The sequence below is a fragment of the Petaurus breviceps genome, unplaced genomic scaffold (assembly GCF_028583685.1).
Source record: "Petaurus breviceps papuanus isolate PSGF00001 unplaced genomic scaffold, PetGlider_PUasm1.0 103, whole genome shotgun sequence".
Classification (NCBI taxonomy): Eukaryota; Metazoa; Chordata; class Mammalia; order Diprotodontia; family Petauridae; genus Petaurus; species Petaurus breviceps.
Window position 1 is genome coordinate 6611230 of NW_027185588.1, and position 22514 is coordinate 6633743.

Genomic DNA, 22514 nt, shown 5'->3' on the forward strand with positions numbered 1-22514 from the left:
GCATGGCCAAACCACCTCCTGCCTTATCTATGATTTCAGTATTGGCTGGGAGTGCGGAGGGGTTTGGGATGAAAGGCAGGGGCTTTCAAAGTTATTCAGTCCTCATACAGTAATCCACGATGTAAGTGTATTATTCTTTGGGGCCTTGTAAAGATGGGGAGATGATAGGAATCTGGATCGCAAAGAGGACAAAGACAGTGGTGATCAGTTCATCATGTGTTATATCAGAATGATTTTACATTTTAAACTCTGGACTGAGCTGAATAAGAACCCTGTGCTCAGGGATCTGGACGGGTTCCTAGAAAGCACCTCCATCTTGGTGGTGCTACCCCATATATCTGTCTTCCTTCCTCGGGTTCCCACATAAGAAGCTGGTACCTCAGGATAGAAGAGCCCTTGCTTTTCCTAGCAGCACCAGCAACTCTCTTCTCCCCTTTGAACACATGGCGGTACCAACCTTTCTACATGTTTTGCAATCTCAGGTTGCTTTCCAGCTCTGATTTCATTTGTTCTATATTCTTCAAAAGCCTTTCAAGTCATTATTGTTTATGTTTAAAGGTCCCTTCCAGCTCTGTCTGTTTGGTGTTTCAAGACTCCCTCCCCTCCCCCAGCTCTGGCATTCTGTGATCCATGTTCTTTCCCCCCCCTACTTAATAGTATTTAAAAGATAGTTTTCAAAATTCACTTTTGCAAGATTTGGGGTTCTAGATTTTTTCCTCCCCTCCTTCCCTCCCCTCTCCACAAGACAGCATGCAGTCTGATATAGGCTATACATGTACAATCATATTAAACATTTCTACATTAGTCATGTTGTGAAAGAGGAATCAGACCAAAAGGGAAAAACCATGAGAATGGAAAAAAAGAGAAAATAGTACACTTTGATCTGCATTCAGACTCCATAGGTCTTTCTCTGGAGGTGGATGGCATTTTCCATCAAGAGCCTTTTGGAATTGTCTTAAATCCTTGCATTGCTGAGAAGGGCTAAGTCTATCAAAGTTGGTCACTGTGATCTATGTTCTGAGGGTCATACCTTCTCACTTTGATACTTCACTAATGAGGAACTGAGTCTTTCTTCTACCTTTCTTTGGGAAGGTCAGGATTGGTCCAGAGTTTGGTTTAGGACTGAGGCTGTAAGGACTGAGAAGGATCTATTTTAGGATAAAATCAATGGCCAGGTAGACCCTGTCACTCCTATGGAGGCTTCCTAGTGCCTGTGCCTGTGCATTTTCCTCCAAACCAGGCTAGATCAATCCCTAGGCCTTCAGATACAGGTAAGTGGGCAACCCCAAGTGGGAGCCACATTGGTATAGCTGTGATGGACAGTTTAATAGGGGTAGGAGTTAGGTTAAGAGGGAAATTTTCCCAGATCTCCCAAAGATAGAAGCTGTGTCTGCCCCTTCAGAGTGCCTCTACCTTCAGACCAGAAGGCCCCTGAGGGCAGGACCAAAGTTCCAAGCCTAGACTGATGGGTTGGTAGGAAGGTTGTAGCAGAGTCCCTGGAGAGGTAGGAAGGATTCATCTGGAACAGGATCTTGATGGCTCCAGACTCCAGTCTTCTGTACTCTGAGGCCCTGAATGGTTTCCATTCGTCTACAAAATGCAGAAGTGGCCAGAGGGGCAGGGAGAGTGACTCGTGACTGTTACTGGCCGGATGGAAGTGGGGGCCAGGCTGGAAGGGCTCTGGTCTGGCCCTCTTCCAGCTGTCAACGACCTCTCTGCTCCCTGTCTCTCCCCTGACCAATCCCTCCTCCACGGGTGTTGAAGTCCTTGTCCTGTAAACACCAAGATTCTGAATAGCTCCCCCTGGCATTCCAAATAAACGAGGGACTTTCCCAATTTGTCCCCCCTGTTTATTCAGTTCCTTACATGCTGGGAATAGACCCGGGGCTGCCATGTTTATCCTTGAAGGCTTAACTGCTCCAACCCCCTCTATTCCCCACCTTTTACTGTTTTGAGAAGAAGGGACAGTGAAATGGAGGTGAGAATAGTAACAAGGGTCCCAGGAATTGAGGTGCAAAGAAAAAAAGATTGGTAGTGAGGAAGGGAGTAGTAATCAAGGCTTCCTGGAGGAAATAGTATTTGATGTGGGACTTTGGAAGATGGGGAAAAATTCAGACCACTTCCTACTTCTTCAAGAACAGGCAAGAAGCTCCCATGTTCCTTTTTTTTCCCACTGGATGGCTCTGCAAAGGGCTTGCTGTGTGACCTTGAGCAACTCCCTTCCCCTCTTTAGGACTTAGTTTTCTCCTCTGTAAAGTCCACCAACCAACAAGCAATTATTAAGTGCCTCCTATTGTGTTAAGCATTGTTCTAGTCTGCAGGTGTGGGGAACCTGTGGCCTGGAGGTCACTTGTGGCCCTCTAGGCCCTCAAGTGCATAGCCCCACTAAAGGTGCCACATGTGACCTCGAGGCCACAGGTTCCCCACTCCTGTAGGGGCTAGGGATGAAACAAGGGGGTTATATGAGGCAGTCTCTAAGGGTCCCTTCCAGTTCTGATGTTTTCTCTCCTAAGGTACCTTCCTGCTGTGATATAGTAGAGATTTGAAGTCAGTAAGACCTGGGTGCTAACTATGTGACCTCAGGCAAGCCATATCCCCTCTGATCTCATCTGTAAAATAGGAATGATAGGGCTTAGATGACCTACTTGACATGTTGTTGTGAGGGAACTTTAAAGTTACCATAGAAATAGGAGCTTAAATTATTAAGGATTAAGTGATCAATCCTCCCCCTCCCCTTTTTAAAGGTGAATAGAAAAGCATTTATCAATTATCTACTATGTACCAAGCACCTACTATGTGTCATCCCAAGGAAACTCAAGAATAAAAATTGAAGGGGAGTTACAACCAGAAGAATAATGCAACAGACTCACAGAAATCATTATAACAGATTGTTTTTTTCTTTTTTTCCATCAAGGACGATGGAACCCCAGCTCTTGGCCAAATCCTAAAATCCCAGTTCCCTTGATATGCTCCTGGAGATGGATATGGCAATACAGAGAATGAATGCAGGAAAAGCAGCTAGATGACATCAAATATACAAAAAGTAGATTTGTGGGAGTGGAATGGGGGGGGGTGACACAATTTTGAGGGTGTGGAGGGATCAAAACATGTGGTATCTGAAGGAAGAGAAGCGATCACAGGCAAAGGAAAAAATCCTGGGCCTTATCAATACCAAAAAAAAAAAGGTGGCCAAAGCAATAATCAATGGTCTGTTTACCTATTATCTCATCTGTACAGAGTCTATGAGAAATATCTATCTGTGAATGGAGGACATACTTCATAAGGGTCCATCTCTGAGAAAGAGCATTCCCCTTCGTCATTCTACTTTGGGGGCTTGAGAATAATTCCTTTAATTAAAAACATATTCAGAAACCCCTTGTAAAATTAGATCCCAAGACAGTAAAAAGCAGTTCACAGGAAGGTTAAAAAAAAGGGAGAGAGAGATAAAAGCCACTGGCAGAGATTAAAAGTCACCCTTAAGGAAGTTCTTTGGGGTCTCAGGAACTCTCCAAGCCAAAAAAAAAAAAAGTTGTTATATCCTCCTCGTGGGAAGGGACCACAGTTAAATCCCAGATCAATCTACCCAGGGCCAAAGTTAACTCAAACTGCCCCAGGTGTGCTGTGCGGAGTCTTGGTGTGGAAAAGTGGGGGTTATCTCAAACCATGCCAGTTCCACTAATGTCCTGGCCCACAACAAAGGGACACTGAAGTCTCCTAATATTATTGTGTTGCTTCCTATAAGCAACAACAAACAGATCACTGAGTTCAAGAGCTCTGGGAATGCTTGAGCTCACATATACTGGATTAAGAGCCTGATTTCTACAGAGAAGGGTCAGGGTCTTTCTTCTTATTTCTGGTTCTTTATGTCCCCACACTAAAACCCTGGGGAAAACTGCTTAAAGCTTATGTCTAGGGTTTCCACAAAAGAGAACAGAAGATTTTGGAGTAAATTAGGTAATAGGACAGCTATTTATTTCCTTTACTACAAAAGATTTGTTGAAAACACAAAGGGCATACAAGCATAAATTTACAGACTTCATACATGATATAAAAGCCCTTAACTCCTATCATCCCTGGGAGATTAAAACACTTAGAGTTTTTAAATAGGTTAAAACACTTAGTGGGACTGCTGAACAGCGACTTTCCCTTTCTTTCTATTCTGTTCAAATGACTTCCTCAAGGTCCATATCTCTTTGCTTGCACTCCTTCTGCTCATGTTCACCTTTTCCAAGAAGGGCATATTTGTGAAAGATTCCTCCTGTTGCCAGTCAGCTTCAGCTGAGAAACCCAGGCATTCCCAAAGTCCTGAGGAAGCCACTCCCTCAAATCCAACTCTCTTAATTGCTAGACACCTGTGCTCCAGGAAACACATACAAGAAGAGGCAATTAGGGGCCTATGGTCTAGTGTCAGACTTACCTAGACAATATAATATCTGCAACAGCCAGTAACTGACTTTTTTTCCAGTGGGGGGAGACTTGAAGACTGTACACATGCTCAGCAGATAAGAAAATAAAGCATAATGGGGAAACTGAGTCAAGAGGTTCCTGTCATTACCTTCATAATGTCATCCTTTCTCAAAATCTATATCCACCTGGGCTTAACACCTGGAGGTGCTAGCCATCATTTTTTGTTGACAGATGTTGGAATTGTAGATTATTGATTCTGCAATATAAATGCTTTTACTTGGATTCAATTGGAGATCAAATTAAAATTAAGGTCCACAGGGTTGCTACTCACACAATAAATTTCACTTCAAAGCAAATTCCCCAAAATAAAACAATGATGTTGGGAATATGTGGGAGCTTACAGAAAAATGGTGAGGGATTACTTAGGACAGCAGTGGTAATAATGAACAATCCTTCCCTTTTAGAGACCAGGAACCCTTCCCCCATGAGTGGTTAGGTCTGCCCAAGATCCGGATCTGCTAACAAGAGAACTGGGATCTGAACCCAGGTCCTTCATCTCCAAATCAAATTCCCAGTTGCCTGAAGTACATTGTTGGGGCCTCATTACAATGGCATTCTTCTGATTCCAAGTCTATAGGGCCTTTCACTCTATGGCCATAACAACTGACATTTATATAGGCTTGTAAAATTTGCAAACTGCTCGACACACATTATCTCACCCCATCCAGTCATCCACCAGGAAATCAGGGCCTCCCCAGAGCTGGCATCCTGCCCTGCTCCACTGTTTGCCTCTAATGATTTCAGCTCTTGTTCCGTTATTTTTCCCCTGGTCACCAATTCCCTAAATGTGTTGTATCCCTCTATTTGGATGTAAACTTCCTTTTGTAGCTTCCCTCTCCCCCTCCCCACCACCCCCCTCCACCCCCAAAGGAAGGAAGGAAAGAAGCATTAAGCACTTTCTATATTCCAGGCACTTTACAAGTTTCCTCTCAATGACCTAGGGAGGTAGGTATTGTTATTATTCCCATTTTACAGATGAGGAAACTGAGGCAAACGGCTTAAAGTGACATCTGGGGTCTGCAGCAGCGTGCACCCTAGCATACCCAGGGTGGCTGCCAACACAGGTTCTTAGATCTGCTTCTCCAAAGGAAAGCAACTCAAAATGGGTTAACAATATTACTTTAATCAATCAAACATATATCATTTACCTAGTTCAGCCTGTCTGCTGATCTGTTTCTCTGTCTGGTTGTAATTTCTGCTTGTAACTTCAGAGAATACAAACAAGTTACAAGCAGAAGTTACAACCAGACAGAGAAACAGATCAGCAGACAGGCTTCCAGCTGTCTGACCATTACATCCATACCTAGTCAGTTACCAGAGAGGGAAGCACCAACATGTAGGTTTTCAAAGCTGGGGGAGGGGGAGGGGTGGCTCAACATCTACCCAGAGTCTCATCTGGACAAATCACACAACTCTTCCCAAACTGAGCCCCAAAGCAAAACCTCACATCAGGGTATATATAGCCTTCTCCTGGGTCAGTGACCATCACAACCCTCGTGACCCACTTCCCAATCACAAAGTAACAAGGTGTGGGTGTTCCTGAAGAACAAGCCTCCCACCACAGGCTCCAGGTGACCACATTCAGCCAATTAGGCAGCACAGCATATTCTCAAATCAGGGAAGGTTCTCAGAGTCACCTAAGCCTATCAAAGGGTCTAGGGGCCGGGAAGATCTTCAGATTCCCATTCCCATAACAGGGTCATACAATTAGTAAATGTCTGAGGCTGAATTTGAACTCAGGTCTTCTTCGCTCTAGACGTGGCACTTTATCCACTGAGTCACCTAGCTACTTCAGGAAAATTGAGACTTATCCAGAATAACCGTCATGCAAATTCTGACTTCAAATTCACCTTACAAAAAATAAATAAATAAATAAATTTTAAAGTGAAAAATGGAAAAAAAAAATTTCACCTTACTTTCCAATATTCTACTATTCCCAAACTCCTTTCTGGTTCTAAATTCTAGGTCATTGTAGCAGCAAGCACCCCAAGCATCCTCAGGGTTTGCTGCCACCACAGGTTCTTGGATCTGCTTTGATAAAGGAAAGCAACTCAAAATGGATTAACAAGCTTACTTTAATCAGTCAAACATGTATCGTTTACCTAGTTCAGGGGAAAAAGGTCAGCACCCCGAACTTCAGAATACACAGACAGAATTATCAAGACAGAAACAGATCAAGTAGACAGATTTCCAAACTGTCCATACATCCATACCAAATCAACATCTGGGTTTCAACATCTGGGTTTTTTCAAAGCCGGGGGGCTCTGGACAACAGCTTTCCAGAATCCAGATCAAATAACAGAACACTTCTCAAAGTGAGCCCCAAAACAAAGCTACACATCAGGGCTTATATAGCCTTCTCCTGGCTCAGAGAATGTAACAACCTTGTTGACTCACTGGCCAATCAAGAAGTATCTGCTGAAAAACAAGCCTCCCTCCCCAGGCTCCAGGTGCACTTTAGCCTAGGGGCAGGGAAGATCTTCCAAATTTACATTCCCATTACAGTCATTTTGCCTCTCAAGTCCTCAGTTTCCTTAAAAATAAGTTGTGGAGGAGGTTTTGTAATCAACATTTATTTAGCACCTACTGTCAAGTACTGTGCTAAACAGTGGGGATACAAGAAGAAGCAAATTATAGTCCCTACCCTCAAGAACTTTACAATTTAACGGATTAAGGCACTATGGGAATGGGAGTAAGTATAAATATAATATTTATAAATTCTAAGTATTATATATAAATTAATATATATATGTATATATATATACATAGAATACATAGAGCATAAATAGGAAGGCAGCAGGGGCTAGGAGGCAGAGGGCCAGTCTCATAGTCAGAAAGACCTAGCAATGCTTACCTTCCATGCATATAGGCAGTGTGACCCTGGGTGAGTCATTGAACCTCTCAGGCCACCCAGGTAACTAAGACTATAAATTACAGAGAATTGTAATTACGGTAGAATTGGAAGAGAGCGTTTCCTCACCTGTGATATCACAAGTCACAATATCATGGAAGTCTTGATTTATGACCCCAGGTCCAGCATTTGATTATCGACTAACAATAAGCATTTATTAAAAACCCATTCTGTGCCAGGTACTGGGGACACAAAGAATGGCATATGAAATAATATGATATAACGTAATTATATTGTTATATAATAATGGTATAAAATATACTATAACACAATGTAATGATCTGGCGATAATAGCTAGCATTTATATAGTTCCTTCACGTTTGCAAAGCACCTTATAAATATTATCTCATTTAATATATGATATAACAATGTAATATACTGGAATATAATGTGATGTAATGTATTTGTACATATCCCTATATACACAATAGCGTTACAACTATAATTACGAGACAAAGACACTGGGGGGAGGGGATGCAAGGAGGGGAGACCGGCAGACAAGGCCCAGCCTAATTTGCCAAGGGGAAGGGCCTTGCTCCTCCCTTTCCCTCTGGACCCCACCAATTCATCTAGCTCAATCTACCCAAGCCCCTCCATAGCCCAGCTAAAGGCGCCTTTAAGAAAGGGGCGGGGCCTAAATCTTTCCCCACCCCCGACACTCCGCTGGTTGGCTGCCGATGACATCACTAGGCGGGGCGGCGAGGGGGCCGGGGGAGCGCTCAGGGCGGGCTCGGACCGGCGGGAGGGGGAGGAGGGACGGAGACAGTCTGCTCTGGACGTCACGGCCCCGGGGCTGAAGATGGCGGCGGCGGCGGTGGCGGGGCCGGCGATCCCGGGGCGGCTGCAGCCCCAGCCCGAGCCCCAGCCCCCAGCCCCGGCGGGCGGAAGCCGCTGCTCGCTGCTGGTCATCGTGGGCGGCGAGTGCGCCCGGCCGGGCCTGCTCCGCCCGGTACTGGCCCAGCTGGAGAGAGGTGAGCCCGGCCCAGCTCGGCCAGGCTGCGTCCTCTGGGGCGCTTGGAGATCCTCCTCCCGGGCGTGGGGGTGGGGTGTGCTTGGAGACCCTGCCCGTGGCGGGGGGGGTGCGCTTGGAGATCCTCCTGCTGGGGGAGGATGCGCTTGGAGATCCTTCTGGGAGAGGGATGCACTAGGAGACCCTCCTCCTGGGAGGGTGCACTTGGAGACCCCCTTCCTGGGCGGCTGCGCCTGGAGATTCTCCTCTTTCGTGGTGCGCTTGGAGAGCCTCCTCTTGGGGGTGGGGCGCGCTCGGAGGTCTTAGGCATGTTAGGAAATCCTCCTTCTGGGGGCCTGCGCTTGGAGACCCTCCTCTGGGGAATGCGTTTAGAAATTCTCCTTCCGGAGGTCACGTTAGGAGATCCTCGTGGGCACGCTTGGGGATCCGGTGGCGGGGCGCGGGGGGTGGGGTGGGGTGCCTCTGTGCGCTTGGAGATCCCCTTGCGCGCTCTTGGAGATCACCCGGGGCGCCCCAGGTGCTCCACCCACCTCCCCTGCCGGCCCCTGGGGAAGGAGGGGTCGGATGGGCTGGGCTGGGTCTGGCCGGGCTTTTCTCTAGCCTGCCTGGGCGGCTGGGAGGGGAAGGAGGCTGTAGTTCCGTTATTTGGGAGAAGGGAGGTGCCCTGGGATGGAGGAATCGGGAAAGCCGAGTCCTGACTCCTGTTCGCCTCCTTAAACTTCACTTCCCCTCGGCGGGTCTCAGTTTCCCCTTCTGACCGCTGACATTCTCTCTAGGGAAGGAGCACGGCAGTCCTTGAGAGCAGAGGTAGTCTCCTGCCCTTTTGCATTCCCAATGCTTAGCACAACTGGGGGGTCATAATGGATGCTTAAAAGTTTGTTGCTAGTAGATAGAATTCTGCACCTTGCTCTCCTCTTTGTAAGACACTGTGTTTAAAAAAGCAAACAAAAAAGAGAGTCCTTGTCCTCGTGGAGAGTTCATAGTTAGACAAGGATTTGGTCCCTGGGATTTTGAGGATAGATTTAGAGCTGGGACAGGCATTAAATTCACCCCCCTCATTTTGCAGAGGTGACCCCCCCATCATCGGCACTTAAGAGCCCTGTGACCACCGGCTAATCAGCCCATCTATAAAATGGGCATGGGTCTGCCCCAGAGTAGCCGCTCTGGTCTCTGGGCCTGTCTCAGCTATCAGATGGGGAGAATAGTCTGTTGCTGGCCTCGCTCCCAGAGCCCATGTGGATAGCAGATGAAAATGAATTGAGAAGGTGCTTCATCAGCGGGAAAGTGCCACGGGGATATTGTTTTATGGAAGGAGGTATTTATGTCCTCCTCTGATTGGTGGTGGGGGAGTCCTCTGACTGACCCTCCACAAATGAGATAGTATCTGGAAAGTTGAACACACAGAAGAAGCTTAATGAATGCTCCCCACCTTTCTGATGACAAAACTTACCAACAAGTTGTGGAGGAAGGAAGAAGGAAAAGAAAAAACTGCCAACTTCAGGGAGACATGGGGTCAGTGCTTCTGTGGGGGAACTGCACCCTGGCACTGGGGAAACCACACCTGAGAATCCATTCCCTAAGGCTCCCACAGCACTAATTGCTGGGGTAGAGTGGGAGGAGTCCCTGCCCTGCCCTGCCCTATGGGGGGTTTGGCACTGGCTTCCTCCATGAGTCACAGCTGCAAGGTGGAAGGTAGCTGTAGATGCTCCTTCCCAGGTGCAGAACAGCAGACCTAGAAGGGGCCTTAGGACAGGCAGAGTTTGTGCTAAGAGGGCCTTGGCCATATGTTGCCACTGCCCCCAGTCTACCTCATTGTGCCCTGATCTTTGAGGGCCTTGGCAGCACTGTTTTTCATCTTTGTATATCTCCAGTGGCCTGCCTAGGTCATTGGATATAATGGGGTCTTTAGAAATGTTCATTAACTTAAATTATCTGGCCTGGGAGGGTCCTTGGTCTGTAAGCATTTAATTTGTGCTTACCACATGCTGGGTACTGTGCTGAGCTTGGTACTGTGTATGCAGAGAAAGTCTCTGCTGTCAAGGAGTGTGCACTCTAATGAGTAAGACAAGTATCTCTGTTCATAAAAGCTATAGACAGAGTAGATGAAGGTGTTCAGATGCTCCTGAAAAAATGTCAGGATAGGAAGTCTTAGAACCCAGAATGTCAGAGCTGGGAGGGCCTTTAGAACAGAGCATGTCAGAGCTGGGAGGGCCCTTAGACCCCAGGATGTCAGAGCTGGGAGAGCCCTTAAAACACAGGATGTCAATTCTGGGAAGAGCATGAACTCATAGAATGTCTCCATTTTAGTAGGGCACTGAGCCCTTTGCTCTCCTCTCTATGTCCAGTGGGTGGGATCCCAGGACTGCTGTCTCCAGTCCATACTTTTCTGGGTAAGACAACCCAGCATCACCCCACCATATCTCCACATGTTTGGTGGGGGGGAGGAAATGTAGCAGTTGTGTGTTCCCAGCTCAGGATCAGGCGGTCTCTTGCCTCCTGTGACAGGAGGAGATGGAACATGGATAGATACAAAGCCAGAAGCCTGGGGATGTTGGCTATTAGAATAGGTCTTCATCAGAGATTCAAAAGGTTTGTAGGGATGTTAGAAGGACTGTGGGAAGGAAGGTCTCAACTGCCTTACATTCCCTCTTCTACAGAAATATCAACACAGGGTAGCTACGGATTTGTGTATCCACACTTGATATGCTGACGAAGTGAGAATGGCCCTCCTTTCTGGGCCTCAGTTTCTCTTCCTGTAAAATGAGTTTGGATCAACTGGATTACTCCCAGCCCTGGCATTCTCTGATTTTTTTTAAATTAGGTTTTTATTGGTATCTTTTGATTTCTTTCTCTTAACTTTCCCAATGTAGTCCTCACTCCCCACCCCCCAACCCTCACCTAGTCATGTCTTTCTAAAGGGGCCTGGGAGATGGAGGGGTTAACAACAATTTAGCAAAACTAACCAACTGATAAAGAAAGTGTGGCATTATCTGTAGTATTCCCCGCCCCAAGTCTACCTCTGCAGAAAAGGGAGGTGCCTTCTCCTATCTTTTCCTTTGGGGCCAAGCTTGGGCATTATCAACTCTCGGCATTCATTTTCAAAAGTTTTGTTCTTTCCCTTTTTATTGTTGCAGTCATCGAGGATTCTATTTTCTGAGCTTTGGTTGTTTCCAGGCTCTCGGCACAGTAATATTCCATCACATTTATATACAGCAGTTTATATAACCGTTCCCCAAGCGGTGAGCATTTACTCTTGTTTTTCTGCTGCTACCAAAAAAAAGGACTGCTATAAATATTTTGGCGTGTCTGGGACCTTTCTTTGAATACATTGACCTCCTTGGGGTACAGGCTTAGCAGTGGAATGTCTGGGTCAAAGGCTAGAGACACTTTCTTAGTGGGGCTTTCTTTGAATAATCACAAATTACTTTCCACAATGGTTGGGCCAATTCGCATCTCCACCAGCATTCATGAATATATTTGTCTTTCCATCACTGGCTCTGCCATTCGACGATTTGAGGGCCCCTTCCAGCTCTGATTCTTTGTCCGAGGCATATGCCTCCCCATCTCCAGCTCTGATGCTTAAAAGACTTCTCATCTCCTTGGACAAGAAGAACATTTGAGGTTTTCTTGTGAGGGAAAAGGAAAAAGATGAATTTCTTTCTTCGAGAATTATTCCTGAGACTCCTCCAACTGGTCTCTTAGAGATACTAAATAGAGTATCTTAGGAAGGGGGCCTATAGTAACAATTCTGTCTCCTCTCCACAATAGGGATCCGATCTTGGGATGTTGACCCAGGCATTTGTAACCTGGATGAGCAGCTAAAAATTTTTGTCTCCCGTCACTCGGCTACATTTTCCAGCATCGTGAAAGGTAAGGGGGCTCTGGGATGTTTCCATGTTTGTGTGTGTGTGTGTTTGTTAGGGGGTCACAAACCCTAACTTCCCTCCTGTTTGGGTTTTTACCCCATCCCTCTTTCATGCTGGACTGTGAATACTTTAGCCTCGACTCTTGGCTCTGATGGAGGGTGGAATCCATATAACACATTGGCTTCTGAGTGCCACACTTTAGGAAAGAGATGAAGAATTTGGAGATGATGCCAGAGAGCCTAGCCAGGATGCTCAAGGGCCTCCAATCTCACAGGCTGTTTGAGAATTAGCTGAAAGAACTAGGAGTGTTTAGCTCAAGGGAACATGACCTCTATCTTAAGGTGAAAGTCTGTTCATCGGAGGAAGAATGAGATGATCTGTTTAGGAGGACCTGGTATAGGAAGAAACAGGACCAGAGAGGGTAAGGCATTTGGTAAGGTCACACAGGCAGGAAGTACCTGAGCCAGGGTAACAAAAAGCCCCTGTGATCATTTTAGGGACCTCTTGGGTCAGGACGACATCAAATAGAGTGTGCCCCTGGGGCCAGGCAGGCAGATGGATGAAGTTGGAGGCCCAGACGTAATTTCCCTGGGAATGAAAAAACGAACAGGGTTAGTTGGAGTCTTCTGTGTGGCGACCATGGGAACAATAACGGCAACGTCACTGAAAGCAGGGCATCAGAGTTTGAGCACAGTTCTACTTACTCACTGTGTGACTTTGAGCAGGTCACCCTACCTGGGCCTCAGTTTCCTCATCTGTAAATTGGAAATACTAATTTTTTGCATAAAAAAGCACTTTGCATATGCTTTAATGTTTACAGAGTGCTTTTTGCACATGGCTTCTCATAGTAGGGTAATGATCCTGCTATATCTTAGGTACACTGGGGTTTATTACCTCCGCATGTTCCAAGTGAGACTCCAAGAAACACCCAGGGTCACAAAGCTAGGAAGTGTCAGAAGCAAGATTTGAACTCCAAGCCCAGGGCTCCCTCTCCCAACTACCTGAATTCATGTCTAGCTATGAACACTGGCAAACGTCCATGTTTAGAAGAATGTATGAGAGGGAGTGGGCTAGAGGGAAGAACTTGTGGGGTTGTTAATATAATATGTGGATATTTAAAAATTAAAAATATAAGTATTGACAATATTGTGGTAGGTCATAGAATGGGAAATGGAGAGTTAACAGAGCATGAAACCCCGGAGACTTAGTTGTGGGCCTGTGGTCTAATCAAGTCCCCCACAGCAGCAGCACCTGAGCTGGGACAATGTGGAGTCAGATCACACTTCTGCCCCTTCTTGATTTTTCTTCCCACATGATCCAAGCATTCTCTCTGACCATCCCCCACCCTTGGAACCCTCTCCCTCCTCTGCTCTGACCGCTGACCTCCTTGGCCTCCTTGAAGTCCCAGCTAAGATCCATCCTTGTACAGGAAGCCTTCCCCAGCCCCTCTTCATTCCAGGACCTTCGTCTGCTAGTCATCTCCTATTTATCTGTCTGTGGCTGGTCTTCCCCTGTTTGATTGCAAGCTCCTTAAGGGCAGGGGCTGTCTTTGACCTATTTTTGTATCCCCTGTGCTTTGCATAATGCCGGCCACACAGTAGGTGCTTTGTGAATACTTGTGGATGGATTGGCATGCTCTCTCTGCTCCCCTCTGCCTCAGAATCCCTGCTTCCCTGCAGACTCCATTCATTCACTTCCTTCTACAGGATGCCTCGCCCCAGCTGCCAGCGCCTTTCTCCCCAAGGTTATGTTCTCCCCATTTGTTTGTTTTTTTAAATATACCGACGTGTGCATGATTGTGCCCTGGTTAGAATGTAAACTGCTTGAGGATGGGGAAGATTTCTGTGTTTTGTGCCTTCTCAGAGCCTGGTGCGTCATAGGCACTGAATTGATGCTTATTAATTCATTGATTCATCCCTGTATGACCTTGATAAGTCAGTTGGCTTCTCCAGGCTTCCTTTTCCTTGTGAGTAACTGGAGGGGCTTGAACTAGACGACCCTGGAGGTCCCTTTCAGCTGTGATCCTATCTCTGGGCCTGGAAGGGAAGCACCAGCAAGATGCTCATAGAGGGGGATGGGGGCCTGAGAGGCAGGGTCTCCAGGGACCAGACAGAGCTGATGTCAGAGCTTTTCTTCTTGTTCTCCTCTGCCTTCCCCATCAGCACCCAATGGCCAGGGCACCTGTGCCTTCAGTCTTCCCTCAGAATAGCCAGTCTCATCAGAATTTATGCCCCTCAGAAGGTCCTGAGGTGGGGGGGTTACCCTGATACCTGGCCCTGAGGGGCATCAAAGGGCAGCTGGCCTGGATGGTGATGTAACCCAGCTCTCTAGGCCACGGGTGTTGGTCCCTGCTTCCATTCCAGAAAAACTAGGAGAACCATATCCCTGGGACCTGAGTGCTCTGTGGGCTGGCACTTAGCTCCTTCCTTCCCCAGATATCTGGAGTGACTGCTAAAGGAGGGGGCAGAGTAGCTGCTGAGAGCCCCAGGAGTGTTTGCTGAGTGGGTGTCTGGCATGGACTTGGCCATGGGAGGGGCAGGAGAACCTGGCTTTTTGCCCCAGACCCTCAGTGACTCCACAGAAAGCCAGACCCAGAGATCTGCCACATGGTTCTTTAATGTAGAGCTTCCTTCCCCCTAACCCCAGCCCATACCACCATCCCTGCCTAGTGAGGGCGGCCCCCAGTCCTTGGTCCTGTGGCCAGGTAGAGACACAGAGAAACAGCCTGCTCTCCCTTTCCTAGCCAGTGGGAAGGAAGTGTCATGGCTTGTATTGTGTTGTGGAAATCCAGCTTCCTGTCCTGAATCTGCTGGCCAGCTGGCTGGGGGATGAAGCCAGCTTCAGTTTGAGGTGATGTTGGGGGAGGGAGGAGAGAGAATAGACCTGTCTTCCACCCCTCCCCTTCCTTGGAAGGGTTTGAGTCTCACCCTCCAACTAGCTAGACATGAGTCACAAACATTCTGTGACCTGAGGGCCCTCCTCCTCTTTGACACTATATTCCAGGAGCTCTCCCAGCTCTGATGTTCTGTGTTCTGAGGACCCTCCCTGCTCTGAAGTTCTCTGTTCTAAGGACCCTCCCAGCTCTGACATTCTGTGTTCTAAGGGCCCTCCCAGCCCTGACATTCTGTGTTCTGAGGGCCCTCCCAGCTCTGACATCCTGGGTTCTGGGGCCCTCCTAGGTCTGACACCCTGGGTTCTAAGGGCTCTCCCAGCTCTGACATCCTGGGTCCTGGGGCCCTCCCAGCTCTGACACCCTGGGCTCTAAAGGCCCTCCCCATTCTGACATCCTGGGTTCTAAGTGCCCTCCCAGTTCTGATGTCCTCTGTTCTGTGATTCCAGGTCAAAGGAGCCTCCACCACCGGGGAGAAGAGCTAGAAACTCTGGTGCTGCTGAACCCTTCGGACAAGTCCCTGGTTGATGAGGTGGGCACCTGACGTGTTGGTGGGGAGCGGGGCTGGCCCTGGGAGGACTGGAAAGGAGAGGAAGGAGGTATCTATTGTAGGTTTCCCCAGCCTCACTTTCCCTCCAGCCTTCTCTCCCCACCCCTGTTCCTAAATCTCCTGGTCTTCCCATCAATCAGCAGTCAGTGTGGATTTATTAAGTATCCTTTCTGTACCTGGGGCTCCATACTAAGCACCAGGGATACTTGGGCAGCATAGACCCTGCCCTCCCTGGGCTCACAATCTAATAGTATAGACAACGTGCAAGAGAAAGAAATGTACATAGGAGCTCTGGCTGGTGTGAATGGAGAGTAATCCCAGAGGGGAGGCACTGGCACTGGGGGCAAGGAGAAGAGGGGAGGAGGGACCCCCATGTGCCAGCCCCCCCACACCTGTCTGACCATTTCCACCTGTAGAGCACTGAATGCCAGAGCTGGCAGGGGCCTGGAGTTTTGAAGGTGGGAGGGCCCTCAGGACATGGAGGGATGATGGGCTGTGGGTGGGGAGATGAGGATGGGGAGCCTTACTGGGCATGTACTGACTCAGTTTCCCTCTTTACTCTGGCCCTACCCCAGCTACGGAACCTGCTCCTAGAGCCTTCATACCATAAGCTGCTGGTGCTGGCTGGCCCCTATGTGGAAGAGACGGGGGAGCTCCTGCTGCAGACAGGGGGCTTCTCCCCCCGGCACTTCTTTCAGATCCTGACTGATAAAGAGGTGAGCTGGCCTTGGCCCTGGGCGGGGGCTGGGGAGGGAGGAGGGGGTGGCTTCCCAGACTCTCTGCTCTTCCTTCCTTCTCCTCCCCATTGTCCCCTTTAATTCTGACCAGAGGGTTACTGCCAAGGGGCTGCTGTGGGAGAAAGATCAGAGGGGGCCATGTCGCTCCCCCTGTGCCCTGGGGGGTTTTGATACCTTTCCAGGGCTCTAAGATTGCTGAGCCTTTGAGACCCTTGGTCTCACTGACTGGGGAGAAGGGTAGGGCTAGAACCATTGCTATAAGGGCTGGGACTGAGGGATGAAAGGATTCGACAGGCAGGTGTAGCCTCCCGGGCCAGGGTGGGAGGTGGGGGGATGGCAGGGTCTCATGGGAGTGAGGCCCCTAGGCTAGAAGGGCCATTCCTTAATATCTGATTCAGTGTGTTTGAATTCCTTATTCAGAACAGTTACACCCTGGGCTCTTCTGGCCCTCAGTTGGGTAGGGAGACTGAGGGCTTCTCCCCCAGCCAATGGGTGGAGGTTCAGAGACACTGGAGAGGCCAGAGAGTTCTGGCCTTGGAGTGAGGGAAGCTGGGTCCCAATGGCCACTTACTGCCGCGTGGTCTTGGGCTACTCACTTCCCTCTATGACCTCAGTCACCTTCCTAAACTGTGGGCAGTGATCCTCATACCCTCAGGGTTTGGTTAGCCCCAAAGTTCTCTGGCAATGAGTCCTGTGATTTTGGGGTGACCTGCCTTGGACCTTCAGTGAAAGAGGGACAGAGTCAAGATTCAAGTCCAGGGTTCCCACCCTGCTCCAGAGGCAACAAGGTCCTGGCAGAGGGTCTCAGCCCCTCTTGTAAATGCTGAAACCCTGGGCCCAGCCTCATACGTGCTTTCTCCCCCAGATTGAGGACCTGCGGAGCTCTGCACCCTCTTCAGCCCTCCCAAGGCTCACCATCACTTGCCCTGACTTTGGGGAGTGGGCATACCCTGGACTGGACGGATCTGGCCTCCAGGACTTTGTTGAGCTGCAGCTGAATCCCCCTGGGTGCCGGCCAGAGTCGGAAGGGCTTCGTGAGTTCCTGGAGTATGTGGCGGAATCCCTGGAGCCGCCCTCCCCCTTCGACCTCCTAGAGCCCCCAGCGACGGCGGGATTCCTGAAGATCTCTCGACCCTGCTGCTACGTCTTCCCTGGAGGACTGGGTGACGCTGCCTTCTTTGCTGTCAATGGCTTCACGGTGCTGGTGAACGGCGGCTCCAGTGCCCGGTCCAGCTTTTGGAAGCTAGTGAGGCACCTGGACCGTGTGGACGCAGTGCTGGCGACCCGGGCCGACAGCCTGCCAGGCATCAACAGCCTGCTCCGGAGGAAGCTGGCAGAGCGGGACGAGGAGGCTGCAGGGGTGGCCATTGGGGGCGGGCGAGGGAGCGAGGACTGGCTCCGCCACCTTATCTCCCCTGATCTAGGTGTGGTCTTCCTCAACACCGGGGATCGGCGCCCCGTGTGGGGAGATGATGAGGCCGGCTTGGCCCTGGGCTATCTGGAACGACTGGGCATCACGCCTACGCCCCTGTGCCGTGGCCCAGTGCCCTCCGAACCCATGGTGTTGTTCCTGAAGATGGGAGTGGGTCGGCTGGACATGTATGTGCTCCATCCGCCACGGGCTGGTACCGGCCGGGAGTCGGCTCTGCCAAGCCTGGCAGCGTCAGCCTGTGCCCTGCTCGTCTGGCACCCTGCCAGCCCCACAGAGAAGATTGTGCGTGTTCTTTTCCCTGGCTGCACCCCACAGAGCCGGCTCCTGGAGGGGCTGGCCAAGCTGCAGCACCTGACTTTTCTCCAGCAGCCAGTGGTGACCCCTCAGGACTTGGAGGCCCCCGGTGCTGGGCCAGGGCGGGCAGAGAGTAAGGAGAGCCTGCGCTCAGTCTCCAGGAGCAGCCTGGCTGATGGAGCCCGACCAGTGAGGGCAGACAGGAAGGAGGCCAAGCCAGTGACCGCGAGAGAACGGCCCCGGGGCCCCTCCGATGAGCTCCCTAAGCTGGGCAAGGATCGAAGCCTCCCACTTAAGAAGGAGGGAACTCGGGGGGAGGCCCCAGCACGCAAAGAAGAGAAGAGAATCAACCGGAAAGAAGATGGGGCCCTCAAGAAAGAGCCCAGGGCAGAGGGGAAACTCAAGGCCGACCCCCCCAAGAAGGACCCCAGAGCAGAAGACAAGAAGGTGGGGGCTGCCAGGATTCCTGCCCGCCGGACGGCTTCGACAGCGGCCGAGCAGCCTTTGCCCTCCCGACCTGGGAGCGTACGGAGGAGCAACGTCCAGCCCTCCGCCAAGGGTCCTGACAAGAGTCATACTCGGGCATCCCTGAAGGATCCTGGAGCCTCCAGGTTGGGCAGCTCCAAAAGCAGGGAAACATCCAAGAGCTCTGGCCCAGGAGGTGACTCTGCCCCGGAAGGGGAGAGCCCGTCTGTCTTCCGCTGTCGTGAGGGCTGTCCCTCATCAGTCCCAGGCTCCCCGTCCCCCCTGGCCAAGACACCCCCTGGGGATCAAAGCCTGGAGCTGGGCCTGGGCTCGACCCCACCTTTGGAGGGTCTCTTGAACCACGTTGGGGAGATTGGCGAGGATGGAGCAGGCGGCGGCAGCTCCGAGGAGAAGACCCTGGAGCTGATGTCTCCCGCCAGCTCAGCAGCCCCCTCGCCCTCCCCTGCTGGTGCCCGGAAGCCCCCCGAGGGTGCGGAGCGGCTGGCTCTGAGCCCCTTCCGGGAGGCAGGCCCAGATGTCTCACCCACGGTCACGACGCCCTCACTGCCGGCAGAGGTGGGCTCCCCGCACTCCACAGAGGTGGATGAGTCCTTGTCTGTCTCCTTTGAGCAGGTGGTCCCTCCCTCAGTGGCAGCTGGTGATGGAGAGCCAGGCAAGGTGGGACTGAGCCTCCCGCTAAGGGCTCCGGCCATGCGGGCACCGCGCTCAGCCTCGCCCCATGATGTGGATCTGTGCCTGGTGTCCCCCTGTGAGTTTGAGCACCCCAAGTCAGCCCTGTCCCCGGGAGGCCCGGCCAGCCCCCGAGATATCTCCAATGACAGCAGTGCTCGCTCTCAGGAGCTGGCCCGGGGGCACCGGGGGAATGGAGGCCACCCTGAGGAGACCCCGCCCACCTCAGTGAGCGAATCACTGCCCACCCTCTCGGACTCGGACCCCCCACCCACAGCAGAAGATGGGCCCTCGCTGGCCCCTGACTCAGATGAGGAGGACACAGAGAACTATGGTCCTGCCCGGGATCCCCTGCCTGCCCCAATGAAGGACCCACCCCCACTGCCCGCCCAGCCAGGCATCTGCATGGTGGATCCTGAGACACTCCCCCCTGACCACCTCAAACGACGTGAAGCTGCCAGCCGGGCACCGTCCCGCAAGGCTCCCTCCCGGACAGGTCCTAGCCCTGGGCCTGCCAAGGCTGTTCTTGGGTCAGGCCCCAAGGCCAGGGGGCCTCTTAGCCATACCCTTAGCAGTACCAGAAGTGAACCCACGGATAGGGGGCCCCGACTGGGTGCTGATGCTAAGGGGAGCTTGGCTGGGCGTGGTGTAGGCAGCAGTGGGGCCAAGACAGGCCCCCGAGGCGCATCAGGTGAGTGCCTTCCCTTTGAATTGGGGAGGAGGCTAGCATGAGAAAGGGTCCCTCACCCCGCATAACAATCCCCTTTAGAGAACAGGGGGCACTTGTTTCTGGAGCTCCTGGGGGATCAGGGCTGGGAAAGGCTGTGGATGGGCCTAGGTCACTAATTGGGACAGACTGGGAGCCATGTGTCACAGCTGGGCTTAGCCTGGGAGCCATGGGTGGCAGGGAGAGGCCATTGGCTATTGAGGAGGAACTAGGCCCAGAGGAAGAGGTCCTGGAGGTGGGCCCCCCCCCCCAGAGGCCTCTGCTGTTCTGAGAGGCTAGATGGGCTCAAGCGATCTGGTGGGGAAGAAGTGAGGAGCCCTGCAGAGCCCCAGATGACCCTGGAACCTGGGCTCCTCCAGTGATACTGAGGCACCCACTGCCTATAAAGCTCCCCATGTCTACTCCCCCGGAGGAAGGCTGGTGTCCCCGGCGGGAGGGAGTGAGCAGGGAACAATCACTGAATCTAGGTCATGATGGACTGTTATCTCCCTGCAGGGTCCACTCTAGGCCGAGCAGGCAGTTGTACCATCCCTCCGGGGCCCCCCATCTACCTGGACCTGGCTTATCTGCCAGGTGGGGCCAGTGCCCGCTCTGTAGATGAGGAGTTTTTCCGGAGAGTTCGAGCCCTCTGCTACGTCATCAGTGGCCATGACCAGGGCAAGGAGGAGGCCATGAGGGGCATCTTGGACGCGCTGCTGACTGGGAAAGAGTGCTGGGAGGCAGACCTCCAGGTGGGCCTGGGGGCAGCTTTCTGGGCTGAGCCCTAGCCAAGGTAGATGAAGAGGGAGACAGGGGTGCCAGAGAGAAGGCCCTTGACCCTGTCTGCAGGGGGCTTATGGGCCAGAGGTGGCTATGATAACTTACATTTATGTCAAGACCCAATGTAGTTCTTTACCTGGGATCCACGAACTGTGTGTATGTATGCCTGTATACACATGTGTGTGCGCGCATGCAACACAGACACATGTGCGCACACATTCATGTATGTTACATGTCTGTGTGTGTGTCTGTGTCTCCAATTTCCTTGGAAGTTTTATGTATTTTATTTTATGCCTCACTTGTTCATGGCAGAGAATATGAGGATGGGGTCACAAAAGGCCCGACACCTGGGACCTTGATGTCTCTCTCATCTCTTCTGGGTCTAAAATCTCCAGCTGAGACTTCCAGACCTAGGCTCTCTTTTCCTGTGCCCACCAGATCTGTGTTGGCAGAAATAGCTAGAGAGAGATTGGGTGTATGTAATTCTGCCGAACACGCTGACTTGCATTGGGCATTTAGAAGTGAGGGGAAATCCAGGGAGGCTTCGGGGAGGAGGGCTTTGAAGGACAGATTTGGGTGCAGCTTCATGACCGTCTTGGCAGGATGGAAAAACAGGGAAGGCCCAAAGTAGTTTGGGGTGGATGTACAGGGGCCCCATGGGACCATCTGTGCTAGGGTTGGAGCCCAAAGCAAGATGGAAAAGTGATGAGAGTTTTATTTGGAAGCCTCGAATGCCAGGAAAAAGTAGATGGGAGAGAATTGGATAGGGAAAGAACTATGAAGAAAAGCTGACCTGCACTTGGGCCTGACCCAGTGAGATGTGAGCCCGGGAGTACGAAGATGTTCAGACTTCCCTCCCCCAACCCAGCACAAATCTGTCTGTACCACATTTCTGGCAACGAGGGAGTGTCCATACTCTTCCTCTGGATGGGTCCCAGGGCCTGTGTTTGGGAGCTTCCTGTCCCAGGGCCTCCCCCTCAATCCCTCTCTCTGTCTCTAGGTGACCCTCATCCCTACGTTTGACTCCCTGGCCATGCATGAGTGGTACCAGGAGACGCACGGCCGACAGCAGGACCTTGGCATCACTGTGCTTGGCAGCAACAGCACTGTGGCTATGCAGGATGAGACCTTCCCTGCCTGCAAGGTGGAGTTCTAGTGCTTTCCTGGTCACCTCTGACCCTCACCAGCCGCGTGTGGGCACCTGGGTGCACACCCACAGGCACATGTGCATGGATGTGCACACGGGCGCGCGTGCACACACACACACACACACACACACACACACACACACACACACACACGGATACGTCAGGGCACCACTGAGCCTCAGGCCAGAGGCATAGCCCGACTTCCACTCTCCTGGTGGTAGACAAAGGGAAGTGGAGCCCAGACCCCCGGGTTAGGGAGGCTCTAGAGAGGCCCCCTGCCCTCCCCCCCAGCCCCGTCCCCTCATATATCCAGATTGTCTCTGTCTGCCCAGCCTCACTGACCCACAGCATTAAAAGGAGCCTCACTTCCTGCTCCACCCTTGGCCTGGCCTGGCTCCTTTCTGGGGATTGTACAGAGGTGGGGCTGTGAGTGGTGAAGGCCAGGTCTGGGGACTAGTTGCTGGGGGAGGAAGAGACCTAGGTTAGAGCCAGGAGGAACATGGGAATGTGGAATATCAGAGCTGAGAGGCCCCTTAAGACACAGGATGTCAGCTGGGAGGGCCCTTAGAACACAGGATGTCAGAGCTGGGAGGGCCCTTAGAACACAG

At 51.2% G+C, this 22514-nt stretch overlaps 1 protein-coding gene across 1 annotated transcript; it reads left to right on the forward strand.

Annotated features, from left to right (window-relative positions):
• The first annotated feature begins 8158 nt into the window (after positions 1-8158).
• Positions 8159-22289, forward strand: MAP1S (microtubule associated protein 1S). The gene is made up of 7 exons (XM_069105005.1): positions 8159-8349; positions 12117-12218; positions 15554-15636; positions 16230-16370; positions 17257-19963; positions 20495-20730; positions 21759-22289. Exons 1-7 carry the CDS (start codon positions 8178-8180, stop codon positions 21912-21914), a joined length of 3597 nt encoding a protein of 1198 aa, XP_068961106.1. The 5' UTR covers positions 8159-8177; the 3' UTR covers positions 21915-22289.
• The last annotated feature ends 225 nt before the right edge of the window (positions 22290-22514 follow it).